At 41.5% G+C, this 21521-nt stretch overlaps 1 protein-coding gene across 1 annotated transcript in view; it reads left to right on the top strand.

Annotated features, from left to right (window-relative positions):
- The window catches only part of LOC147747527 (vitellogenin-A2-like), a 63662-nt gene that overhangs the window by 6773 nt on the left and 35368 nt on the right, over positions 1–21521 (top strand). Inside the window, exons 8-18 of the mRNA XM_086954002.1 lie at positions 874–1031; positions 1119–1284; positions 3071–3196; positions 6524–6742; positions 9721–9944; positions 10059–10156; positions 11212–11336; positions 11660–11761; positions 13833–13952; positions 14044–14233; positions 14383–14476. Coding sequence (XP_086810128.1) covers positions 874–1031; positions 1119–1284; positions 3071–3196; positions 6524–6742; positions 9721–9944; positions 10059–10156; positions 11212–11336; positions 11660–11761; positions 13833–13952; positions 14044–14233; positions 14383–14476 — 1622 coding nt within the window. The remainder of the gene's footprint in view (positions 1–873; positions 1032–1118; positions 1285–3070; positions 3197–6523; positions 6743–9720; positions 9945–10058; positions 10157–11211; positions 11337–11659; positions 11762–13832; positions 13953–14043; positions 14234–14382; positions 14477–21521) is intronic.

The raw sequence follows: 21521 nt of genomic DNA, 5'->3' as shown, positions 1-21521 counted from the left end.
CCCCCAAAAACATGTGCCCCTGCTTTCAACTAATTTGCAGAGGCACAGAAGTAATGGGGGGCCGTACATAACTTGGCGTCTCCTTCCTGTCCCAAATGGTCAAATGTAAAAATAAAATAAACTCCCTGGCCACCTTGAACCAAACCAGACTACCCTCCCACACCCTACCCTCCAGAACTGTGCTGGAGCCAGTTCCTTAGACTCTCAGGCTGACAGGCTCTCAGAGAGTCCTGGAATAGCAGTCTGGAATTCCTTTATGATGTAGCAAAAGTGGGGATCAACCCCTATATATAATTCTCAGTCAGTTACTCCACACACAAAGGTCTTAACCATTGATGTATTGCTAGCGATAGATCAATTGAACCCAACCCAGGCTCCATTAGCAGTCATTCAAGCAAAGAGTTGTTCACTTTTGTGGTCTCACCATTTACAGAGCTTCTATGGCACAGGTTGTGCTTACATTTGAGAAACAGTTCACAGATATACTTTTGAAAAAAAACCTCTCACTTATTGATTACTTCTTTAAAAGATTTCGCTAGCACCAACCAGCCCTCAAGAGGTGTCAGAGTGCAGTACATGTATAAAAGTTATGTAGTTGGAGCCATACAAGTTTTTTCGCCTGTTTTTTTAATGATAAATGTCATCTGTTGTTTGTCACTCTGATGCACGCTGCACTTCTAGAGCATCTCTCTCTGGACAATTCTAGGAAACCATAACTTACCCAGAAACTAATGCAACATGGACCAATGCCCTTACAGAGTCAGTGCAAAAGAAGGGACAGTAATAACTACCTTTAGCAATTTAAAATCTTCAAAGTTACAAATCTAATGCATTCTTTTAAATTAATTCCATCTATTTCCCTTTTTGGTACAGGTTGCAGAAACGCTGCAGCATTTAGTACAAAATAACCAACAACAGGTACATGCTGATGCTCCTGCCAAATTCCTACAGCTTGCCCAGATTCTTCGTGCGGCAAACTACGAAAATATCCAAGCCATATGGAAGCAGTTTTCAGAAAGACCTCAGTACAGGTGATTTGTTGTCATAATGTCACAGCTATGACTTATAATACTGGGATCGCTTCTGTTTAACTCATGGGATTTGTATGTTATATGCAGACGCTGGCTGCTGAATGCCATCCCAGCAGTGGGAACCATTGATGCACTGAAGGTCATCAAGCAGAAGATCCACAACGAGGAGCTGAGCCCCAGGGAGGCAGCGCAGGCTGTCACCCTAGCTGTCCAGTTCACCAAAGCAGATCACCAGACCTTACAAGTTGCTCAAGTGAGTCAGTTCAGATGTTTGTAATGTCATAATCGAGGACATATTTTGTATAAATCACGTGAGGAGGACAATGCGGTATCACTTAAGGCAAATGCATGAGAAAACACCCAAACACCCTCACTTAATGGCGCTCTGAACTGGGGCCTGGGCCAACATATATGCAATACTATCAAATCAGCGTTACATTGACTTGGATCCTATTTACTGCAAAACAACTCGAACAATAGTCAGGACACATGACTATCTAAGGGTACTCATCCACAGTTGATTTCAAAATTAACTCTTGAGCTAAAGATATATTTTCTATTGCAAGGGTAAGCTAATTTACCCACCCATCTGTAGTTCATGTGACTTCCCTTCCCCAATGGATTGCTAAACTTTGATTGTCTGTGAGGAGCACCTGGATCTTTTGATTTCTTGGTCAATAGGAGAATGATTTGCACTTTGGGACAGGGCATACCAGCAGGATAAACTGTGGGGCCGTTGGAAATGCAGTGTTAAAAATCAAATTTATCTTTGTAATCACTTAATCCCAGTCTGAAGTTGAGCTATTTTAGTGCCCAATTTGTAACACTGACAAAAAACTAAAGAAGACGGTTGGAGTCCTTGCAAAATGTTTCCGCAACTACCAATCAATCAGGCTGCATTCCAGTTCAAGATTTTAATCCCACTATGACACTTCAGATGTACAAATCAGCCTTGGTCCTGTTCCGGTAGGAACAATAAATACCAACCTATCAGGCCTGATCTGAATGGGAACACAATTGATTGCCCTTTTTACACTTTCTCAATAAGGAATTACTTCAATCCAGTGGCACAATGAGCACAGGACCAAGACTGGATTTTTCTGTAGTACGTACACAAATGTATGAAGGAAACCATAAATGTGATGTTTAGAATGCTTGCAAAAAACCTCAGCCTCTGATAAGCACTAGAGTTGCATTTCAGTCCCCATGTTTTACTTTCAATGCCACTTCAGACAGAGACAGGCCTTATGTAAGTCAGCTTTGGCCCATGTTTTTGACCACTGTGCCACATCAATTGGTGCGGGGTTGCTTCTCTCCATGATGGCCTGTTTGGCAGTTTGGGCTGCACTGTTCCCACGGGAACAGGCTAATGATTGATTTTTATTTGACTGATCTGTGCTAGATATTAGGTAAAAACTAATGACTGGAATGCAGCCCCAGAGTGATTTTCAGTGCTAAAATGAATTCCAGCATTCCATCCATCACTTTGCTGCTAGAGGCAGTTTGTAAAAAATGTCTCACTTAGGATGCAAACTATAATTGTCATTCCTAAATAGTACTTTTAAGAACAATTCAGCATTGATATTTTTTCCAAATTTTCTGCATTTCATACTATTGGCAACAAGTGAAATTCTAATTTTGACTGTATCAGAACTGCTTTTCCCATAACTCCATGCCAACAATGACTTTTAAATTCACCCTGTCGGTGCTATTACACACCTATAATTAATTGGGCTCACCAATATATTCTTAGCTGCCTTGCCTCTGTTCTACAAGTGTATGAAGTTCAACAAGGAGCACAAAATCTCATGTCAACCAAGTCCTATCTTTGAAAATCAGTTGTCAAAAGGTTGTTCTCCAGAGTGCAGCCCTATATTCTATAATTAGATGATGTTAGTTTTTGCAATGTGTTTTCCATCTATTATTTTGATCCACATTGTACATAATTGCAAAAATATGAAAATATCCGCAACATGAGTGGTGTATAAAATAAACATGATCTACATGCCAATGGTTTACCTCTGTCCCTAACCCCACAGGATTTAATGAAAGTGGCGCAACATCAGAAATCCCCTGTTGTCTACAAGGCAGCGACCCTGGCGTACGGGTCCATGGTGAACAAGTACTGCGGTGCACATTCTTCCTGTCCTGAGGAAGCTCTATCCGTGAGTAACTTTTCAATATTGACCAGGAAAATGATTTTCCATGAAACATATTTATTTTATTTACATCATTAATGTTCCTTATTCAACCTATGCGCTAATGTATATGCATTAACGTACAAAAACAGCATCTGTGACCATTTTGTGTCCCTTTGTACCACCAGTAGAAAGTGCTGAATCAAATCCAGAATTAAGCATGTTATGCCCTCATCTCCCAATAAGCACCAATACTAAAACAGTACCTAACTATGGGGGTCATTAGGATTGCGGATAATCCGCATCCTCCGGGACGGCGGAAGCCACCGCCGGCCCGGAGGTTGCGGATCATCCGCTGGGGACTGAGAAAAGACCCCCCGCCAGATTAGGATGGCTGGGGCATCTTTTTTCAGTCCGCCGCTTTTCCGCCGCGGTCGCGGTGTCTATCAGACACCGCCAGGCATATTAGGATGGAGCCGGTCCTATGCCTTTCCATGGCGGCATTTCCCCCGTGGAAAGGCATACAGTGTTTTCTTTGGGGGCCCATTGCGGGCCCCCAGGGGTGAAGGGGGGTTGGGGGTGCACATGGGGTGCCTGCAGCTTCGTGCACGCAAAGGAAAACATGGTTTTTTAACATTGCGGCGTGTGCTGCTTCAAGCAGCACCCGCCGCAATGTTAAAAATACAGGATGTGACAGCCAGGGTGGCGGTCACATCCTAATTAGCACGGAGGGACTGCTGCTGCCCCTGAGGACGGTCCCTCCTCCTCTGGGGTGGCGGACGGACTCAGGTCCGTCCGCCATCCTAATAGGCCCCTATATTTGTACACCCTCGTACTCAAATAAATGTACCAGCTGGAAATAATTTTCTTGACTGCATGGAGCACATCTAGTAGACCATGGCTCATGTGGAAAATGGGTGTCTCTATGACAGATTACTTTTTTCCTTTTAATTAGTGCTAGAAATCAAAACTTTAATGCATAAGTGTAGTTTATGTAGAGCGGTATTAACTTAGGTTCCCTACATGCAGGGTTAGGTGTTGTTCGTGGCTTTCGTGGGGAGCCCCTATATTGAACACACAATTTGAAACCCAGTTATTCACTGCTATGGCACTAGAGCTATGCTACTATGGCACTGTAGCTAAAACTACAGAAGCGCAGCCCATCTTCCATTGGGAATCTGGGAAGGGGTGGAATGTAAGACTCAGAGGTCTTTGGAGAAGGTGGCAACATGCTGGGTATTTTAACTTACCACATAGTTTAACGCAGTGGTTCTTATCTAAACCTGTGGTCTGGGAACTCCTGGGGGGGGATTCTACAACTGCTGAGAAAATTAAATAATAAATGGATTATTAAAGTGTATATAAATAAAGGCACAAAATGTAAACATGACAACATTTAAAAAATCTGTAAATGTGAATGAATTTGACATTGAAGGCTAAAAATATAGGGGCCTATTAGGATTGCGGTGAATCCGCATCCACCGGGCCGGCGGAAGCCACCGCCGGCCCAGAGGATGCGGATTCACCGCTGCGGACCTCCAAAACACCACCAGCCACATTAGGATGGCAGTGTTATCAGTGGCCGACGGCAAGTCTGTCCGCCGCTGATCTGCAGGATGTTGTCTGCAAAGAAGCATGTGTACCTTTGCTTCTGGGGGCCCGTTGCGGGCCCCCAGGGTGTTGGGGGGTGGGGGGTGCACATGGGGGGTACCGATGGTACCCCCCTGCATATGCATGCACTATGCAGCAGGCACTGCGCGGTGCCTGCCACTTTGTGCATGCATATGCAAAGCATGCAATTTTAACCTTGCGGTGGGCGCTGCTTCAAGCAGCACCCGCTGCAATGTTAAAGATATGGGATGTGACCGCCAGGGTCGCGGTCACATCCTAATTTGCATGGAGGGAACGCCGCAGCCCCTGCGGACGGTCCCTCCACCTCGGGGGTGGCGGGCGGACGCAGGTCCGTCTGCCATCATAATGGGGCCTAAGTTAGTATCTTCATATTGATTCATGGGAGCACAGCAAGTGCATCAAATGTGTTTGATTAGGGCTTGTTTCGGTATTTTTAGTGTATTGTTTTGCGGCTCAAATCATTTCCAATGGGTAGGCTGGAGTGATCGGTTTCCAATAATGACTCATTGGGGTCCCCAGATTCCAATAATGATTCAGTTGGGGTCTCCGGATTCCAGTAATGATTAAGTGTTGGACCACAGAAGTCAAAAGGGTATTCACCACATTTTTTAAGGATGCAGTTTGGCAACTCAGTGAGGTAAATGCTTACCTCAGACTTTTGTGAGCTATCTGGAGATCTTAAGACAAATCTCAAAAAGGCCAAATCAGCTTTCCATTTTTCAGAGATTGGCAAATTAAGCATAATTTAATTAGCTAATAGTAACTCCTTCTATTTAATACACTTGTAGATTAAGGGAAAAAGAGGCAATAAAAAATGTTTATACACAAGATGACGGTGGAGGGCTTTAGGAGGTGGAGAATGGGTATATTTGTACAATTTTCCCCATGACTCTACTTCCTCTGCATTGCTCATTTATGGAATTTATTGTGTGGTTTTCATGGGGGAGCTTACATGATATAAAATGGTGGATGAATACGTCAGTTGAATGGGTTTTACACATCTGATTGCCAAGTTACATCATTGATATCTCAAGCTTCACTTTCATTGTCTAAAACATCATGGGCCTCATTTACGAAAAGTGGCGCATCACTGCATGAAAGCAGCGATGCGCCACTTCTCAGTGCGCCCTCCTTGGGACAGCAATGATGCGTCATATTTACAGTATGATGAATCATGTCGCAAGGAATCATAGATACATCAGCATAACTGATGTTTCTGCCGGCGCAAAAAGTGGTGCATTGCTGGAATTGTGTTGGAAGCCTGACGCAACTCCAGCAATGTTCCTTTCACCTAGAGCAAACCCCATGTGAAAGGTCCTGCATCACTCTTACGCCTATCATGAGACAGGCGTAAGGTTTTGACGCATTGGCATCCTAGAAGTGGCGCACCGAAATGTCATAGATTTCGCTGCGCCACTTCTACAACCCTTTCTTACGGGAGAACGCCCACCCTGCATACATTATACATGGCGCATGTATAATGTGGCGCAGGGGTTTACGAATTGATGCATCTACCTAGATTGCGGTGGCACAAAAGTGATGCAGGTGCTCATGAATAAGCCCCCATTTCTGGGTGGAAAACAAGTATGTTGTTGACTGATCTCCTTCTATCATTCTTTATGGAATTATTATATGAAAGAAAGTACAAATAAAGATTTGGCAGGAGAGCGTGACAGTGAAATAGAGGCAAAATAATTAGCATTAGATGTGTTTCTTTTGCAGCCCCTCCATGACTTGGCAGCTGAGGCAGCCAACAATGCCCATGAAGAGGACATGGCGCTGGCTCTTAAGGCTCTCGGGAACGCAGGACAGCCAGCCAGCATCAAGCGCATCCAGAAGTTCCTGCCAGGATTCTCTTCCAGTGCTTATCAGCTCCCTGTTAGGATCCAGACTGATGCAGTGATGGCTTTGAGAAACATTGCGAAGGAGGAACCGAGAAGGGTAAGAGAGAAGGAGCAAGATTCGTCAAAGCATACATCTTATAATGATGCATACCAGCTTCAAAAAATAATTTTAAAATTTTCAGTAAGCACAATGTTTGATTCAATATCCCTTTCACTGGGTTGGTTTGCCTACATACTAGCACCATACAAAGCCTAGAATAGCCCAGAAGCTTCATCTTTACACAAAATACAATTAATAATGTAGTTATTTGTGGCTATGTGCACTCATTGATGGTCTGTTGGGTCATTAAAGAGCCATTTATCCTTCAGATCTCGGCTACACTTCATGCACAAGTGGCGATGTGTGTCATAGATGTCTTTCCAAATGTTGTTCAAATAGAATCATACTAGACAGAGCATCTGAGTGTGTGTGCCTTCATACGTGATTGTGTGCCTTACTTTAATCTCTGCGGTACACTGCCAAGCCTTGCTCACTTTGCACTGGATTCAAGCAAGCCGGGCTGAAGACGGCTGGAATGCCAGAAACCGGTCCTCGAAAGCTTGTTTCCGGTCCAGGGAAGACATGGCTTGGCAGTTCGGGCTGGACTGTTCCCATGAGGCACAGGGTCAGGCTGATTTGCATATAGCCATGTCTGAACTGGGGTGGCAGAGTGGGCTAAAGAACGGTGATGGATTAAACCCAGATCTTTTGACTGGGTGTGAGGGTTTGATTGATTCAGATGCTCCGTTTATCACCACCCCCTTTTGTACCGCTTACTTCAATCTGTGAACATTTTCGTAAAGTTTTCCTATATCTCATTTTGGTGTCAGTAAATATCCCACTTACAGAGTGGCTTGAATATATCTCGGATATAACATAAGCCATTGCTAATTAGCCAACAAAACATTCTCTGATTTACTGTATTCCCCAAGCAATAACATTCAATTTACCCATCCATGGAAAGTCTGTGTAGTTCCAATGTAGTGGTATTCTATATGCACACCATACTTATCAGTATTAGTATAACGATTCTACTAAAATATATGATTATTGTTCAGGCATGTTGGTAGTAATTTTACATTAGGTATGCCTTCTTTTAAAGCAACACAATACAAATAAAATAGATCACATATGTTAAACATAGCATGAGTTAAAGTATACATTTATTTATTATTTTTTCTTTTTTTTTAAATATTTTTTATTGCGTTTTTGAACCAAAATTGAACATAGTCCACATTTTATGGTTACAGCATTACTTAAATCATATGTGTTTCTTTTTATACTGTTCAATATCCATATTTGTTGCTCATACATATGCATAAAAAACATTTGAGTCAATGTCATTTTCATCTTAGCACATTGCAACATGGCCAAACAGAGCTACAGTAGACAAGGTACCCCCTATGAGCTGGCATTCGAGGTTGACTCTACCTGTGGGGGTTCAAATATATTTCCCCTGAACGCATTCCATTTACCCCATATCCTAGACCTTTTCTTAGGGCATCCTCTGTGTGAATACACCGCTCTCTCCGCCACCATCGCGCCATCCATGTCATTTCTCCATTGTAGGTATGTTGGGAGCACCCCCGAACCCCTGTTTTGGGCTATGTTCCGTTTTGCGATCGTCATTCCCAGTGTCACCCAGTCCTGCATCCGCAGGTTCAGATCCATGGCATTTATTCATTTTTGATGTAATTTAATATACTCACATAGTACACTGGATGGGTGGTTACAAATACTGTCATTCTCTCTGTCAGGGTTTCTGGACGACTTTCCAAGAAGCGGGCAATTTTTGCTTCAGTGATGTTTTCTGATATAAAATATCACAAACACAACCTTAGGACTACAGAAGACTCATATCAGAATCAGGTGCCTCCTACGTGCATTTCACTGGAGATCCAATATAATACAATAGAGTGTGTCTTATCTCTGACAAAATTTAACAGACAGCAGCTTATTTTGTAATAGGCTTTTCACCATTATAGAGACACACAATAGGTAACTGATTCTAAATGACATTTTTGTGTTTATCATACATTTTTACTCTTTACTTCAGTAGCGATTAACAGTCTTTCATTAAAAATCTATAATTAAATAATTAAATAAGAGCAGGCGCCTACTAAAGTAACACCAGAATACCCACTGATTCCCTTACTTCAATATTTGATCAATAATTGCAAACATAATATGGGAAAAATGCTCTGATGCATATGTGAATATCAATGGGGGAAGAAACGTGATTTTGTCTCAGGGAAACATGGTAATTCTCAACAGAACATTCTGATTTACATACATTTTCTTTCAAGCTCTTGTTTTCTTAATCCTACATATATTGAATCTCTGAATTTAAGAAAATCCTCATCCTTATCTTGTTATAACTTACACTTTGGTATGTGAAAATAGTGTTCAAAATACCTGACAGTATCACACACAGGGTGTATGACCTTTTTATACAAAGCTCTCCTTTACTAAAAATAAGGTTTGTAAGAATGACCAAAATATGAAATCAGAGGGAACAAACTGTGTTTTATGGTAACATAAATTATTTACAGGTTCAGGCACATTAACTGATCTACGGGTTCACTGCTTGAGAATGGTAAATGTGCTGTTGGAGGACACATCTTGTATAGAGTGTGTCTACTTCACTGATACACTGAATTTTGAATCCCAATTTGGTGCTTCTTATGAAGTACATTGAGTATGTCATCTAAATCTGTTGAATAGCAGTTGAACATTCATAGCACCTGGTGATTCTGTTGTTGTAGTTGTTGCGCTAAAGATAGAGAGTTCAAAGGTTGGACAATTTTGATTGTTGCATGTCAGCCATCCTGATATCATTTTAGACAGATGGAGAAATGACTAGGCAGGAAGGTGCCTCTTTAGTAACCACACACCCCACAGTGTCTTCTGGGTATCAAGCTATATATCAATGCAAATACAGGCATTTTTCACAAAGGTCAATGTGCATCACCAGATATTGGTGATGTGTTTTCACACTAGATATTTAAATAAATATATTATGTTTCTCTCTATAGGTACAGGAAATTCTTTTACAGATCTTCATGGACCGCCGGGTTCGTACAGAAGTCCGGATGATGGCCTCCGTGGTTCTATTTGAAACCAAACCTGGTCTCGCCTTAGTAACAACCATAGCCAACATTGCATCAAAGGAGAGCAAAGTGAACCTGCAACTCGCAAGTTTCGTCTATTCACAGATGAAGGCCTTGTCCAGAAACAACGTCCCATCGCTCCATCAAGTGTAAGAATCAAAGTAGAAGTTATGTTATGGATAGAAACATATCATAACATGTGATTATATATGCCAGCTTATATTTAACAAGACCTCACTGAGGGTTAACATCATTTCTTTTAGGGCTGCTGCTTCCAGTGTTGCTGTAAAGATGTTGAACCCCATGCTCGACAGAATGAGCTACCGTTACAGCAAAGCTTTACACTTTGGTTCATTCCAACGTAAGTACATAACATGCACACAAATACATGATCACTTTTTGAGTTGTTTTGAGGCTCTGTCTTCAACGTTCCCAAACTATACTAGCTTTGATGTAGCTCAATACAAATGCTTAATACAAAAATATATATAGCTGACCTGTGGAGTAATACAGAGCTATGTTCACTCAAGTAATAGTGTTCATAAAAAAAACAATGCAACTAAATCCTGATTTTCTAAATATTCTTTCTTCAAACTGTCAAAACTCCCCACATTTTTACAGACAGATGATATTTTGCATATTATAGAAAACTTCCAACCTTCATTCACTGTAATGTTTGCCTTTAGTACCAATTATCAATGCTCTGACACAGACACAGTTAAACAAAATACAATTTTTGTGTTAAATACCTACCTACCACATGGACAGGCTGTAGACAGTTTCCTGTTGACACCACGAGTACCCCAAGGATCTCTGATATGAACATCTGGAGTAACACAAATTGAAAAAAATGTAAACTCCTAGCTTTAGAACAGACATTCAAAGTAGTGTTTGGGGACTCTTTTATCTATTGAGTGTACATCTCGTATTTGATGGTGACAGAAAGTAGCCATTCAAACTAAAATGTGTAGGATAGAAAATACCTAAACAGTGACAATCAATCAGTATGGGGTTCACCTACTTGCACACAGTGCTAAGGTGAAAAACCTTGAATGCCATTGGATCAAATTGAGACACCACTCAGTGATGTGTTCCTCAGTTGGCCGATAACACATTCCTCATACATCAACATTGATGATCAGCATCTTTAGGTGGTATACAGAAGTGAAATATGGTCTTTCTGAGCATATATATTCTGACAGCATTTTCTCTGAATTATTTGCATAATGTAAGTTCAACCTATTGTATCCTGATGTCGTGAAGTGTTATTATTTATTGCAAGTGCCCTGGAAACGTGGTATCTTGTACAGCATCTTGAGTTGTCATGGCCATATCGGAGTGTGACAATAAAGCAGCAGGAAGATGAACCATCTATGCCATTTTTAAAAAGAACCTGTATTTATTCTTTCACTATAGATGCACTTATGGCTGGAGCAACTGCAGATGTCTTTATCATGAACAGCGCTAACACAATGTTCCCTGTGTTACTGCTGGCCAAAACCCGAGGGTACATCACTGGTGCAGAGGCTGATATTCTAGAGGTAAAGACTGTTAGACTGTTCCGGTAAAAAAAACAGACTTCTAGACCAGTAATTAAAGAATGGATGGATTATCATTGTAACTGTAGCAAAGGCAGATCTAGTTAAAAGTGTGTATCAGAATATCAGCAAATAGGAGGAACCTTGTAAACTAAAGGCATTACATTCCAAACTCAAACTTACAAGCACATGCCTCCGCCTCTGTGCTTGTCGCTTTAATGGAATACTTATTGCATTCTTAACATACCAAATCAGGGCTCAACATGTTCCTAATTGATACATCACTACCTTCATACAGAAACTTACAATTGATTATTTGTTACTAGATTGCTGTCCGAGCAGAAGGTCTGGAACAAACTCTCAGGAAACAGAATATTCCATTTGCTGAATATCCAATGCGCAAGAAAATCCAGCAGATTGTAAAAACGGTAAGGCATTAATTCACATCTGTTGAATTCATTATTTAATGGCAAGATTTCCATAAATACCATGATACTTCCATGCATACTTTAGTCGGTAAATGCATGTCAAACATAGAACAGACTCCCACCAAATGCTTCTCACAAGTTCACACTATGTGCACTAATGATAACATTAACCATTTCAGGTAGTTATTGAATCTCACAGGAGTAATGCTTGCACAGTTTCTTTTGCAAAAATTGCCCAATTAGTGTTGGCTCTGATTAAGAGGTGAGCAGCAATATAAAGCCCACTGATTTCAGTCAGATCTAAATCTACCACTAGGCGGTGGATTGCTGGCTGCAGATGTGTTAATGCTGTCAGGATTTGCTGCATATGCCAGAAATCAGAAGATTTTACAAAAAACGCGAACCTCTGCAGCCTTATGTTAGGAAACACTACAATTTTCAATAAAACGAAATTGATCCTAAAAATGTATATTAAATAATCTTTAATAGACATGCATATCCTTTTTTATGTACCATTTATTCATTTCTGACAAGTTACATTAGTAAGACCGACTCAAAGCACAAACCATTTTTAAAATAATAGTGGATAAAAACAGAACAAGGGTACTAGACTTTGCTTCTGGAGTCATGAGGAAGGGATACTGGAATGGGTTTTTCTAATGATAACAAGCCTTTTGGAAAAGGCAGTACTTGCTCTGTGCCTGGAATTTCATTTGGTTTGACTAGCATGTGCTAAGGCATTAAATGGACTGGGTCACTCTATTTTACAATATTGCAATATGAACAAAGTATTTAGGTGCAATTACTGTTCCCCCATCTGAGTTTAAGACAGTTACACATAATCTAGCTAACTTAAAGCTCACTTTGCACCTGAGGTCCTTGTTCGGATCTCCCAGGCAGACCACAACCCATCATAGGTAGATATTTCCGCCTTGTTGGTGAACCGCATACTTAAGAAAGTGCTTCTGGTAACATGTTATGAGCACTTTGGGAAAGCTTAACTACCAACCAACCACCATGCATCATTACCAGTCAGCATAACATGTTGAAACAAGCCCTTAAAGTAGGGCAATAGCAAATCAATGCAGTTGACATGCAAGGTATATGCATATGCACTCGATCTTAGGGTCTCTCAGCACCTTGAGATCCTAACCGGTGAGTGGTGTGCTCTACAAAACCCTGATTGATTGATTGACCAGGTGGCTTATACTTCGTCTATATTTCTGTTAGCACCATACATATGGTGTTGAAGGTGGGTGACCAGATCAAGAGTCTCCCTTGCCAGACCCTGCTGAGGTTCTACGGTCAGAAATGTTACCTAAATAAAATGAAGCAACTTCAGTTTTTGAGGAACAGGAACACTGATGTATTGCAGTAGGATGATTGTTCTGCCAGACTCTAAATAGTTCCCATAGTTTTCATTATATAAACTGGTGGAAGGATTCTCTGGCAATAGTGGGGAGACAGTTCAAACATAGGTGATCTTGCAACCCAGTTATTTAATGTGTGACTACTGCGGTGACAGATTCCACAGCAAAAGGTCACATTGCATATAGGAAAATTGCATTAGGTCATGTGAGGGACTGCAATAAGTATCATAAGAATCCTTTCTAATGTAGCAGCATCCAGAGACCGAACTTCTCCATGGTAAGACCATATCAATCAACACATATTGGACAGCTGGTCTGAGAACCTATAGCACTCTCTCTCAGGGAGATGACATGTCTCTCTTGTTGCAGCAAAGACAGAGGGTCCTCAAGCAAATATCTTGAGAGAAGCAGCTGACAGTGTCACTTTCTCCTAGTTTTCAACAGGTTTAAGGAAGCCCAGGTGCACACTGATTCTGTGCATCCCTTCTACTGGCCAGGATTTAAGTTAAAATGAGAGGCCCAGTAGAGTCAAGGCTGGAACCAGTTACTGGCTGAGGCTTATGAAGTGCCAACTCAAATGGTATCCAACTTCAAGAGCTTTACATCATACACTAATTACTTAGTGAACTTAGTTTTACTAAGCAATTTGATTTTATAAAGCAGTTTCTATTTTTTACTACTTGTGTTTTTTGTTTCCACAGCTGCTGGGCTTTAAGGCACTGCCTGCAGATGCCCCATTGATCTCAGCTTACATCAAGATGTTTGGGCAGGAGATGGCCTTCCTTGACATTAACAAGGAATGTATTCAGACTGCCATTAAGGTAACCACAGCTCTCTTCTGCATTCTTATAGCTCACTACTGCAGCAGTACCTCTCAGTCAATGATTTTCTGGTTTATTTCATTTACCACAGGCTCTCAATGAACCAGCAGCAAGGCACAGTATGGTGAAGACTGTTATCAACAAACTTCTTAATGGTGTTGCTGGGCAATATGCCCAACCAGTGTTGGCAGCTGAGGTTCGACAGATCGTCCCCACATGTGTTGGTCTGCCCATGGAATTGAGCATATATTCTGCTGCTGTAGCGAATGCTGCTGTTAACAGTACGTTTCTAAAATTATTTTATTGAATACCTATATCAAGAAAGGGCAGTGAGAACAACAGTTTAATATTGAACTAGTGCTCCGCAGAGATATGTGTCTGCTTTGAATGTTTTTGTATTTCTGTTTCAATACTAATTTTTCTTTTACAGCTGATGTGAAGGTGTCTCCCTCTCCATCCTCGGATTTCAGTCTTTCTCAGCTTCTTGAGTCTAACATCCAGGTTCACGCTGATGTAGCTCCAAGGTAAAATAAATATACAATAATTTATTCAATGAAAACTGACAGAAATTTATGTGGGAAAATGATCATTGTTAATTTCCAGGGTGACTGTTTTTTAAACTTCTCCACCTACATTTGAAAAAAGTGCCATAATCCTAGTGATTTGTTTTTAAATAACAAAAAGTCAGATATTACAGTTAGGCTCCAAATATTAGCCAGGTTTGTCTAGGTCAGTAGTCTCCAACCTTTTCTGTGGTCAGAGCTTCTTCTGATCAGTGAAAATCATAATGAGCTAGTGAAGGCTAAGCAACTTGTGCATTGTTGCCAGAAACCATCACGCCCAGCTCCATCGACTTTAAGCCTAATGTCCATAGAACCTGATACTATGGTTTGAACAAAATACTTTGAGTAGGGGCACCATGACAGAACTGCCATGTGTGTCAGTGAGAGTGTAGACTTTTGGCTTGCATGAACATATGTACGTATGAATAGGATAAATGTGTATGGCTAACTGTGAGCCTTCACGTTTGTACTTGAGGCACTGGAATGCCTTTCATCATATATGGCATTGTTACATGTATAATGCAAACATCTAACCATTTTTTCAAATGGGAAACTTTAAAGTGCAGAAAATGTTCTGCAAAAATTTTGATGATATGTTACGTTTTTCGGCACCTTAAATTTCTCCCATTTAAAAATAATGGCTGTATTTTTCAGTTATAAATATGGCACAGTGTCTACCAGTCACTGAAAGCAAGATGCCTGCTGGGTGTAAATTTGACTCTTTGAAATTGGGGGAAATTGAACTAAAGAGATAACTATCCGTTTATAGGGATCCCGTAAAAGTCATCATTTAGATATAATCCCATTTACAAGAACCACATTTATAAACACCAGGCATCTTGTCCAAGTGATCTTTAGACAAGGTGTCATATTTATAACAGAAAAATACAGCCATTTTTTTCAATGGGAGGAAATTAAAGACAGATGATTCTCAGAACATTAAGATGTAATTGGCATAATTGAAAGTGGAGAAAACATTTACTGTTTAATGTTTGAACTCAGTAAAAAGTAGGAGAGGCAATGTTTCATAAAGGAAGCGCTGGTTAATACTAAATGACTTCTTAGAGTGTGTGTCACTTAGAAAGAGAGTGGTTCAACCCTACCCCTTTTCAACTTTAGACACAACACTTTATAAGCTGAGTATTACATTTATTAAACAAGAGGGAATTTGAAAGGTCTTTTTGGTATGAGAACCTAAAAAACTCATGGGCACAGAAAAAAACACAAGTCCCACCTGTTCAAGATTACAAGAAAGACAGGGATGTGTTCAAGGTAATGTCCCACAAGCTGTAATTCTTTTTCTTTTGGCATGCGTGCAGTATATCCCATGCCTGCACAAAAGCTCTTTCAAAGTGTTTTCCAAACTCACAGGGTTTTCTAAAAAGCATTTCATTGGCCTAGTGAAATGGTAAAAGAGTATTGAAACTATAAACATACCATCTCTGCGTCCCACTTTCCTCTGATTTCTATAAATTGTACGTATTTGAATAGATTTACCACATCTGTCTTATAATAGTAAAACCAATGATACTGATGATAGCTTAGGGATATTTGGAATGATACTGATGATAGTTTAGGGATATTATCAATTTCTCAGTGTGCTGAAGTGGACAGGCAGAGAAAAGGGTATAGAAAATTAAGTTGGTAGCCCCTTTATTTACCAACTACCTGAACAATAATCTTTACAACTGTGGGTCTTGGGCAATGGGAAAGTTTTATGCAGTAAGCAGTGCTGATTTGAGACATTCTTTAAAGAGGAATAGTATTATATTAGCGTAGTCCACCTAGCCAGTGGGGCCACTAGGGCAGGCTGATGAGTAAGTGGCTACAGGCATTTGATGCATGCTGTACCAAAGCTACCACAAAAATAGGTTCAGTGGATGTCATCGATGCAAAGGAAAAACCTCTTAAAAATATCTTCCTTTTTGCCTTGGGTTCTATGAGCCATGTTGAAAGCGTACTCTAAGGGAATAAGGAAGGTACAACAAAAGCAATTGAAAAAGTAGGTATAATAAAATAATAATGGATAAATGGTTGCAGTCCATGCTATGAAAAAGTTAACTATAGTACACAGTTCTTACCAACACAGGGGGTGAAAAAAGTGCCTTTAAGAATCAGAGATGAGTTGCCTTTTTGGGTGATAAGTAGTTTATAGGAGTCTGGAATGACAGGTATTTAGGGGTGGTGAGGGATTTTTAAAGATCTGGCTTGAGTGTTATTTGGGGTGGTATTTTAGGGGTCAGAACTGTGAAGGAGTCAAGGATGTATGGTGTTTAGTCAGGCGCAGTGAGGGGTCAGCGAATTAAAACTTTGAAAGTAATTGTTTGAAAATGTAGAAGATATCAATCTGAAGTTCCCTGATGTAAAGCACTGAAATAAATACCTCAGAGAAAAATTTTCTGAATGCAACCATTGCATTTATACCTTAAGAAATAAGGATGTAAAAGACAATTTCGAAAAAAAGGACTTTCTATGAACTGATTTCTATGAAATGTAAATGCCATCCATCCTACAAATTTCCATTAATCAGTTTAGTTGAAGTGGGTTCTTAGTAATAGTATTCCATGAAATCGGTTTTCTATAAAAACAAGCACAACAATTCACTGACACATAAACACAGTTAGGAAAAAAAGATTGTCTCACAGTCAGGGGAGGCACAATATGATATTTGGTAATCATTTATTTATAGGCAAATAAAAACTATTGCAATACAGATACAAAAGAAAAACCACAATATGATCAACCTCCCCTTACTAAAACCAAATTCACTGCTTAAAAGCTTGATCGATTTAGATAAGTAAAAATTGAATGTCATATTCTAGTCCATCAATTGTAAAAGTCAATTGCATTTTATAAATGGGTTTCTTCAAGTAGTTGATAAAAAACGTTGCAGAACATTCGGGTTAGGCCATAACTTTAGCAATGTACCTTGGATGCTTCTGCCAAGCCTTTCATAAAATTGCCACAACAATTTACTATATCCACTTCACAGATTCACTTGTATTTTAATGTTTGATTTTTATTTATGTGAATTAATTACTTATAATATTAGGTGGAAGCCTTTTATTGACACATATATCCTGTGATTAGTTTTTCTCATTAAAGGAACTTTTGTACTTCAGAATATGACTTTAATAAGAACTGTTTCATTGTTAGCTTGTAATAATATAATACAAGTGAGTAGTGGTGTCACTCAACCATTTTCCCTGCACACCACTGTGTGTGAGGGCCCCTCTCGTGCCCCTCCATGATCTCAGCTAAAGGAGATGGATTCTTGTGAGCAGTGATAAATTCTCCTCCTGGCACCTGCCTTATCACCCCCTGCTAACTCTTAACAGTTGTGGAAGCTGTGGTCCTTATCAGGCAATCCTCTTTCTATTTTCCAATTCCTTGTGACATTGCGTTTATGTTCACAGCAACATAATCTCCTACAGCTGCTATTGGAAGCCTATTCACGACTCATGAAACACGTTCTTTGAGCAAAAAGGTCCTCCTAGTGAGGACGCTTTCAGTTTGTCCTGGTGGAGCATGAGCTGTGCACACAGTCATCATTTTCCTATTTCTGCAAAGGAAAAAATAAAACTACTATTCCCAGAATGTAATTGCCCCTTTACATGGCCACAAAACCACATAGTGACTCGATGCATGTGTGTAAATAAATCGACTGCTTAAAAGCGTGATCGATCGTGTGTAATGTACAGTTGGGTACACATTTTTCCATAAATACTATAAGCTAGTGAAAGGTACAAAAACTGTAGGGTGAGTGTTACATAAAAAGAATAAGAGGTGGGGGGCATGGCCAGGAGAGCCAGGATGGCGATTGCACTTCACAATCACCTCACAAATCCACCACCAGCCTCCTTTTCCAGCCATATCGGTCAACACCAATACCCTACGTCCCCCACAAGAGGCCCCGGGGAGAGTCTATCAACGTACCAAGGGGGCATCCAAGGCGCTGTTTGAGTCTAGGTCAGAGGCACTGCCTGCTATATTCTGTAGGGCAGTACCAATGTCAAAACAGCTGAAGTAATTAAAGGAAAGAGTGCTGCAGCTGAGAAAGAGCACATCCTGACTCTGGCGGACTCCTGACCCTATGGATTTTGCTTGCACCAAAGCCATAGTATCTGCAGCCATATGGTGGGTGATAGACCGAGGCCACACTATTCGGTAGCCTCACATCCCCGATAAAGTGGGACTGCAACCCTGTGGGAGGCATCCGATTTGCCAGGGCCCACTTCAGCCTGGGAAACATTTAGCACAACTTAACATCAGAGGATGGGCCTTTCCCTCCCACATAGGGAGACACGTGCAGTCAGGCACCAGCTGGTTCTGCTGACCCACCCTTCTCAAAGATCTCCTGAGTTGGCAAGCGGGTTGCCGATGGGGCACCAGCAAGCTGGATCTAATCCCACCCTTCACCCCTGGCCACACCCGACATTCCTGTGCCAACCCACACTAGACTCACATGGCTGGGGCACCGGATGCATTCTCCAGTGGCCCTTATGTCCCCTGCACATAGCAAGGTGGGAGACTTCTGTGATGGCCTATGCTGGACCCAAAAAATTAGGATGCACTGGAGGCCACAAATCCTGGGAAGAAAGGTCTTCCCTCCCCCAACAGAGAGTATGTTTGGGTAGGCTGCCAGATGCTCGTGCTGACCTTCCCTGTCAAATACCCTCAGGTGGGAAGTAGGCCAGTAGCAGGACACCAGTACATCAGATCCTCTGCAGGAAAACTCAGTGACACAGAGGCCACAGCCCTACAGATCTCTGGGGTGAGGCTCATTAGACAGCCCCTGAGTCTGTCACTCTTGCCTGGGCCTTGGGGGATGCTGGTTGAGTCCTGGACATACCACACTTCGGAAGGTACTATCAACCAGTCCCCAGAAACACGTGTAGTCCTTGTTCAACCTAGCCTCCACCCCTGCAACCTGTAACAGTATTGAGTGGGACATGCATCATGGGGAAAGACAAGGGTATGGGTACCCAATCTAAAATGGACAGATACGCGATTCCTTCCTCTGGTGTGACTGGGCCCCCAAGAGCATCTCTCTCCCGCAGTTCTCCTTCAAAAATTGACATCTGGCTACCATCCTGCGGGCCATTCGGTCCTCCCAGGAAAGGGTGGAATCCACAATAAGATGGAGATTAAGGACTCTGAATCGTTTCTGGAATCCTGGCTCATGTCCTGGATGCCCCCAGATCATCTGTCTCTTTGGCTGCAGTGGTGAAGCACAGTCAAACGATTTTAAACATTGATCCTAAAATGCAAGAGACACACCTAATGGGCATTGCCTGTCCTTTCCTACGTAGATTGGCTATGGCAGAGTCTACCACTCTTGTTTGGTGAGGGTGGCTATTCTTCTCCATTAATCCTTTCCTATTAGAGTGATTAACTGCATTAATGACAACCTAGGCCGCTTTGTGGGGATATATGATGCCTCATAGACCACTACAACCTCCTCAGCATGTATGTGATGCCCTACCTGGCCTCAGCTGCCCTCCATGACAGTTCTCCTTGCAAACCCAATGGGTAGGACTATCCTTGAAGGGGACTTTAATGCCCCCAGACCATGACAGGCATGCTTCAGGGCCCACCCAAATATTCATGCATCCATCAACCAATTCAATTGAAGACCTGGATAGACGCACTAGGGTTTTATGATATTTAAAGGATTAGACACCCAGTACAGACAGGCTGTACCCATACGTCAGCCGCCCATTCTCGCATTGATATTGATCTACTCTTACTCCCTGCAGAAAACTATCTACAGGTTCTAGACACCAAGATTTTCTGACGTTGCATATCTGGCCACTCACTCTTCAGTATTGCCTACCATACTCAGGCTCCATACCTCCATGACACCAAAATGGCACGGACTTATAATTTATTTATTTATTTATTAGGCTTATAGAGCGCGACAGCTACCCAAAAGGGTTTCCCGTCGATAACGAGACAGTGAGCTAGGAAGCCAAAAAATTACTATCATGCAAGATCAAGGTGAATTATTGATCAAACAACCAGGTCTTAATGGCTCTGCGAAAGTGGGCATAGCTTGGTTCTGCAGACTTCCTGGCTACAGAGATTACTGCTTACTTTGAAACTTAACAGAATTCTGTGTATTCTCCCACCATACTCCGGGAGGCGAGTAAGACCACCATATGAGAACTGATGAAATCCTGTTACATGTTGCGAAGGTGCCAAAAGTCAAGCGATCACAGAGCTGGAAAACCAAATCCTTCGAATGGAGAGACGTGCCTTGACTGAGGACTCAGATATGTTTCATTGGAAACTAGCACATATAAGAGACTCATTATGACAATTGACCCAGTAGGAAGCATGCCAGTGCTGGAGGGCAAAAACACAGAGTGTATACGAATATGGCAGCAAAAATGGGAAACTACTCTTCTGGATGGCCACCAGGGAGTAGCGTCCCGGGTGGTTCCCACAATGCAAGAGACCCAATGTAGACTGGTCTGCACCTCAATGGAATTAGTGCACACTTTTGCATCCTATTAATAAGGCTTATATGACCACCATCTCGGTCCCCCTGAGGAACTACATGCCCCATTGGTGGCAGGCATACCCACCCTCATTACTAAGACGTTGAGAGCAGCTCTAGATCCGCTTTCACTAACGATTATTTAGAGGTAATACTAGCACAAAATACTGCAAAGATCCTGGGACCAGACGGATTCCCTTCCAAATATTGTCAGAAGTATTGAGATATGCTGGACCCACATATCTTGGAGAAATATCAAGAGACTTGAGATACTAGGGTCTTCCCTGAAAAGTTGGACTCTTTGATTATCGTGGTCAACCCGAAATCTAACAATCTTAAATCCAAATGTAAAGCCTTTCTCCCCATCTCCCTGGTAAATATACCCTGACAATTGCAGCTTGATGCCGCCGGAGCACAGTACCTGACACTGTATTATATGGACACATCTGGCACTCATCTGTGCCTGGGAAGCCAATGTGCCCTGCTGGACTTGACTTCATAAAG

This window comes from Lissotriton vulgaris, chromosome 1_1 (genome assembly GCF_964263255.1).
Source record: "Lissotriton vulgaris chromosome 1_1, aLisVul1.2, whole genome shotgun sequence".
In the NCBI taxonomy this organism is placed as follows: domain Eukaryota; kingdom Metazoa; phylum Chordata; class Amphibia; order Caudata; family Salamandridae; genus Lissotriton; species Lissotriton vulgaris.
Note: the sequence above shows the minus strand (reverse complement) of the source record. Positions and strands in the feature narration are given on the sequence as shown.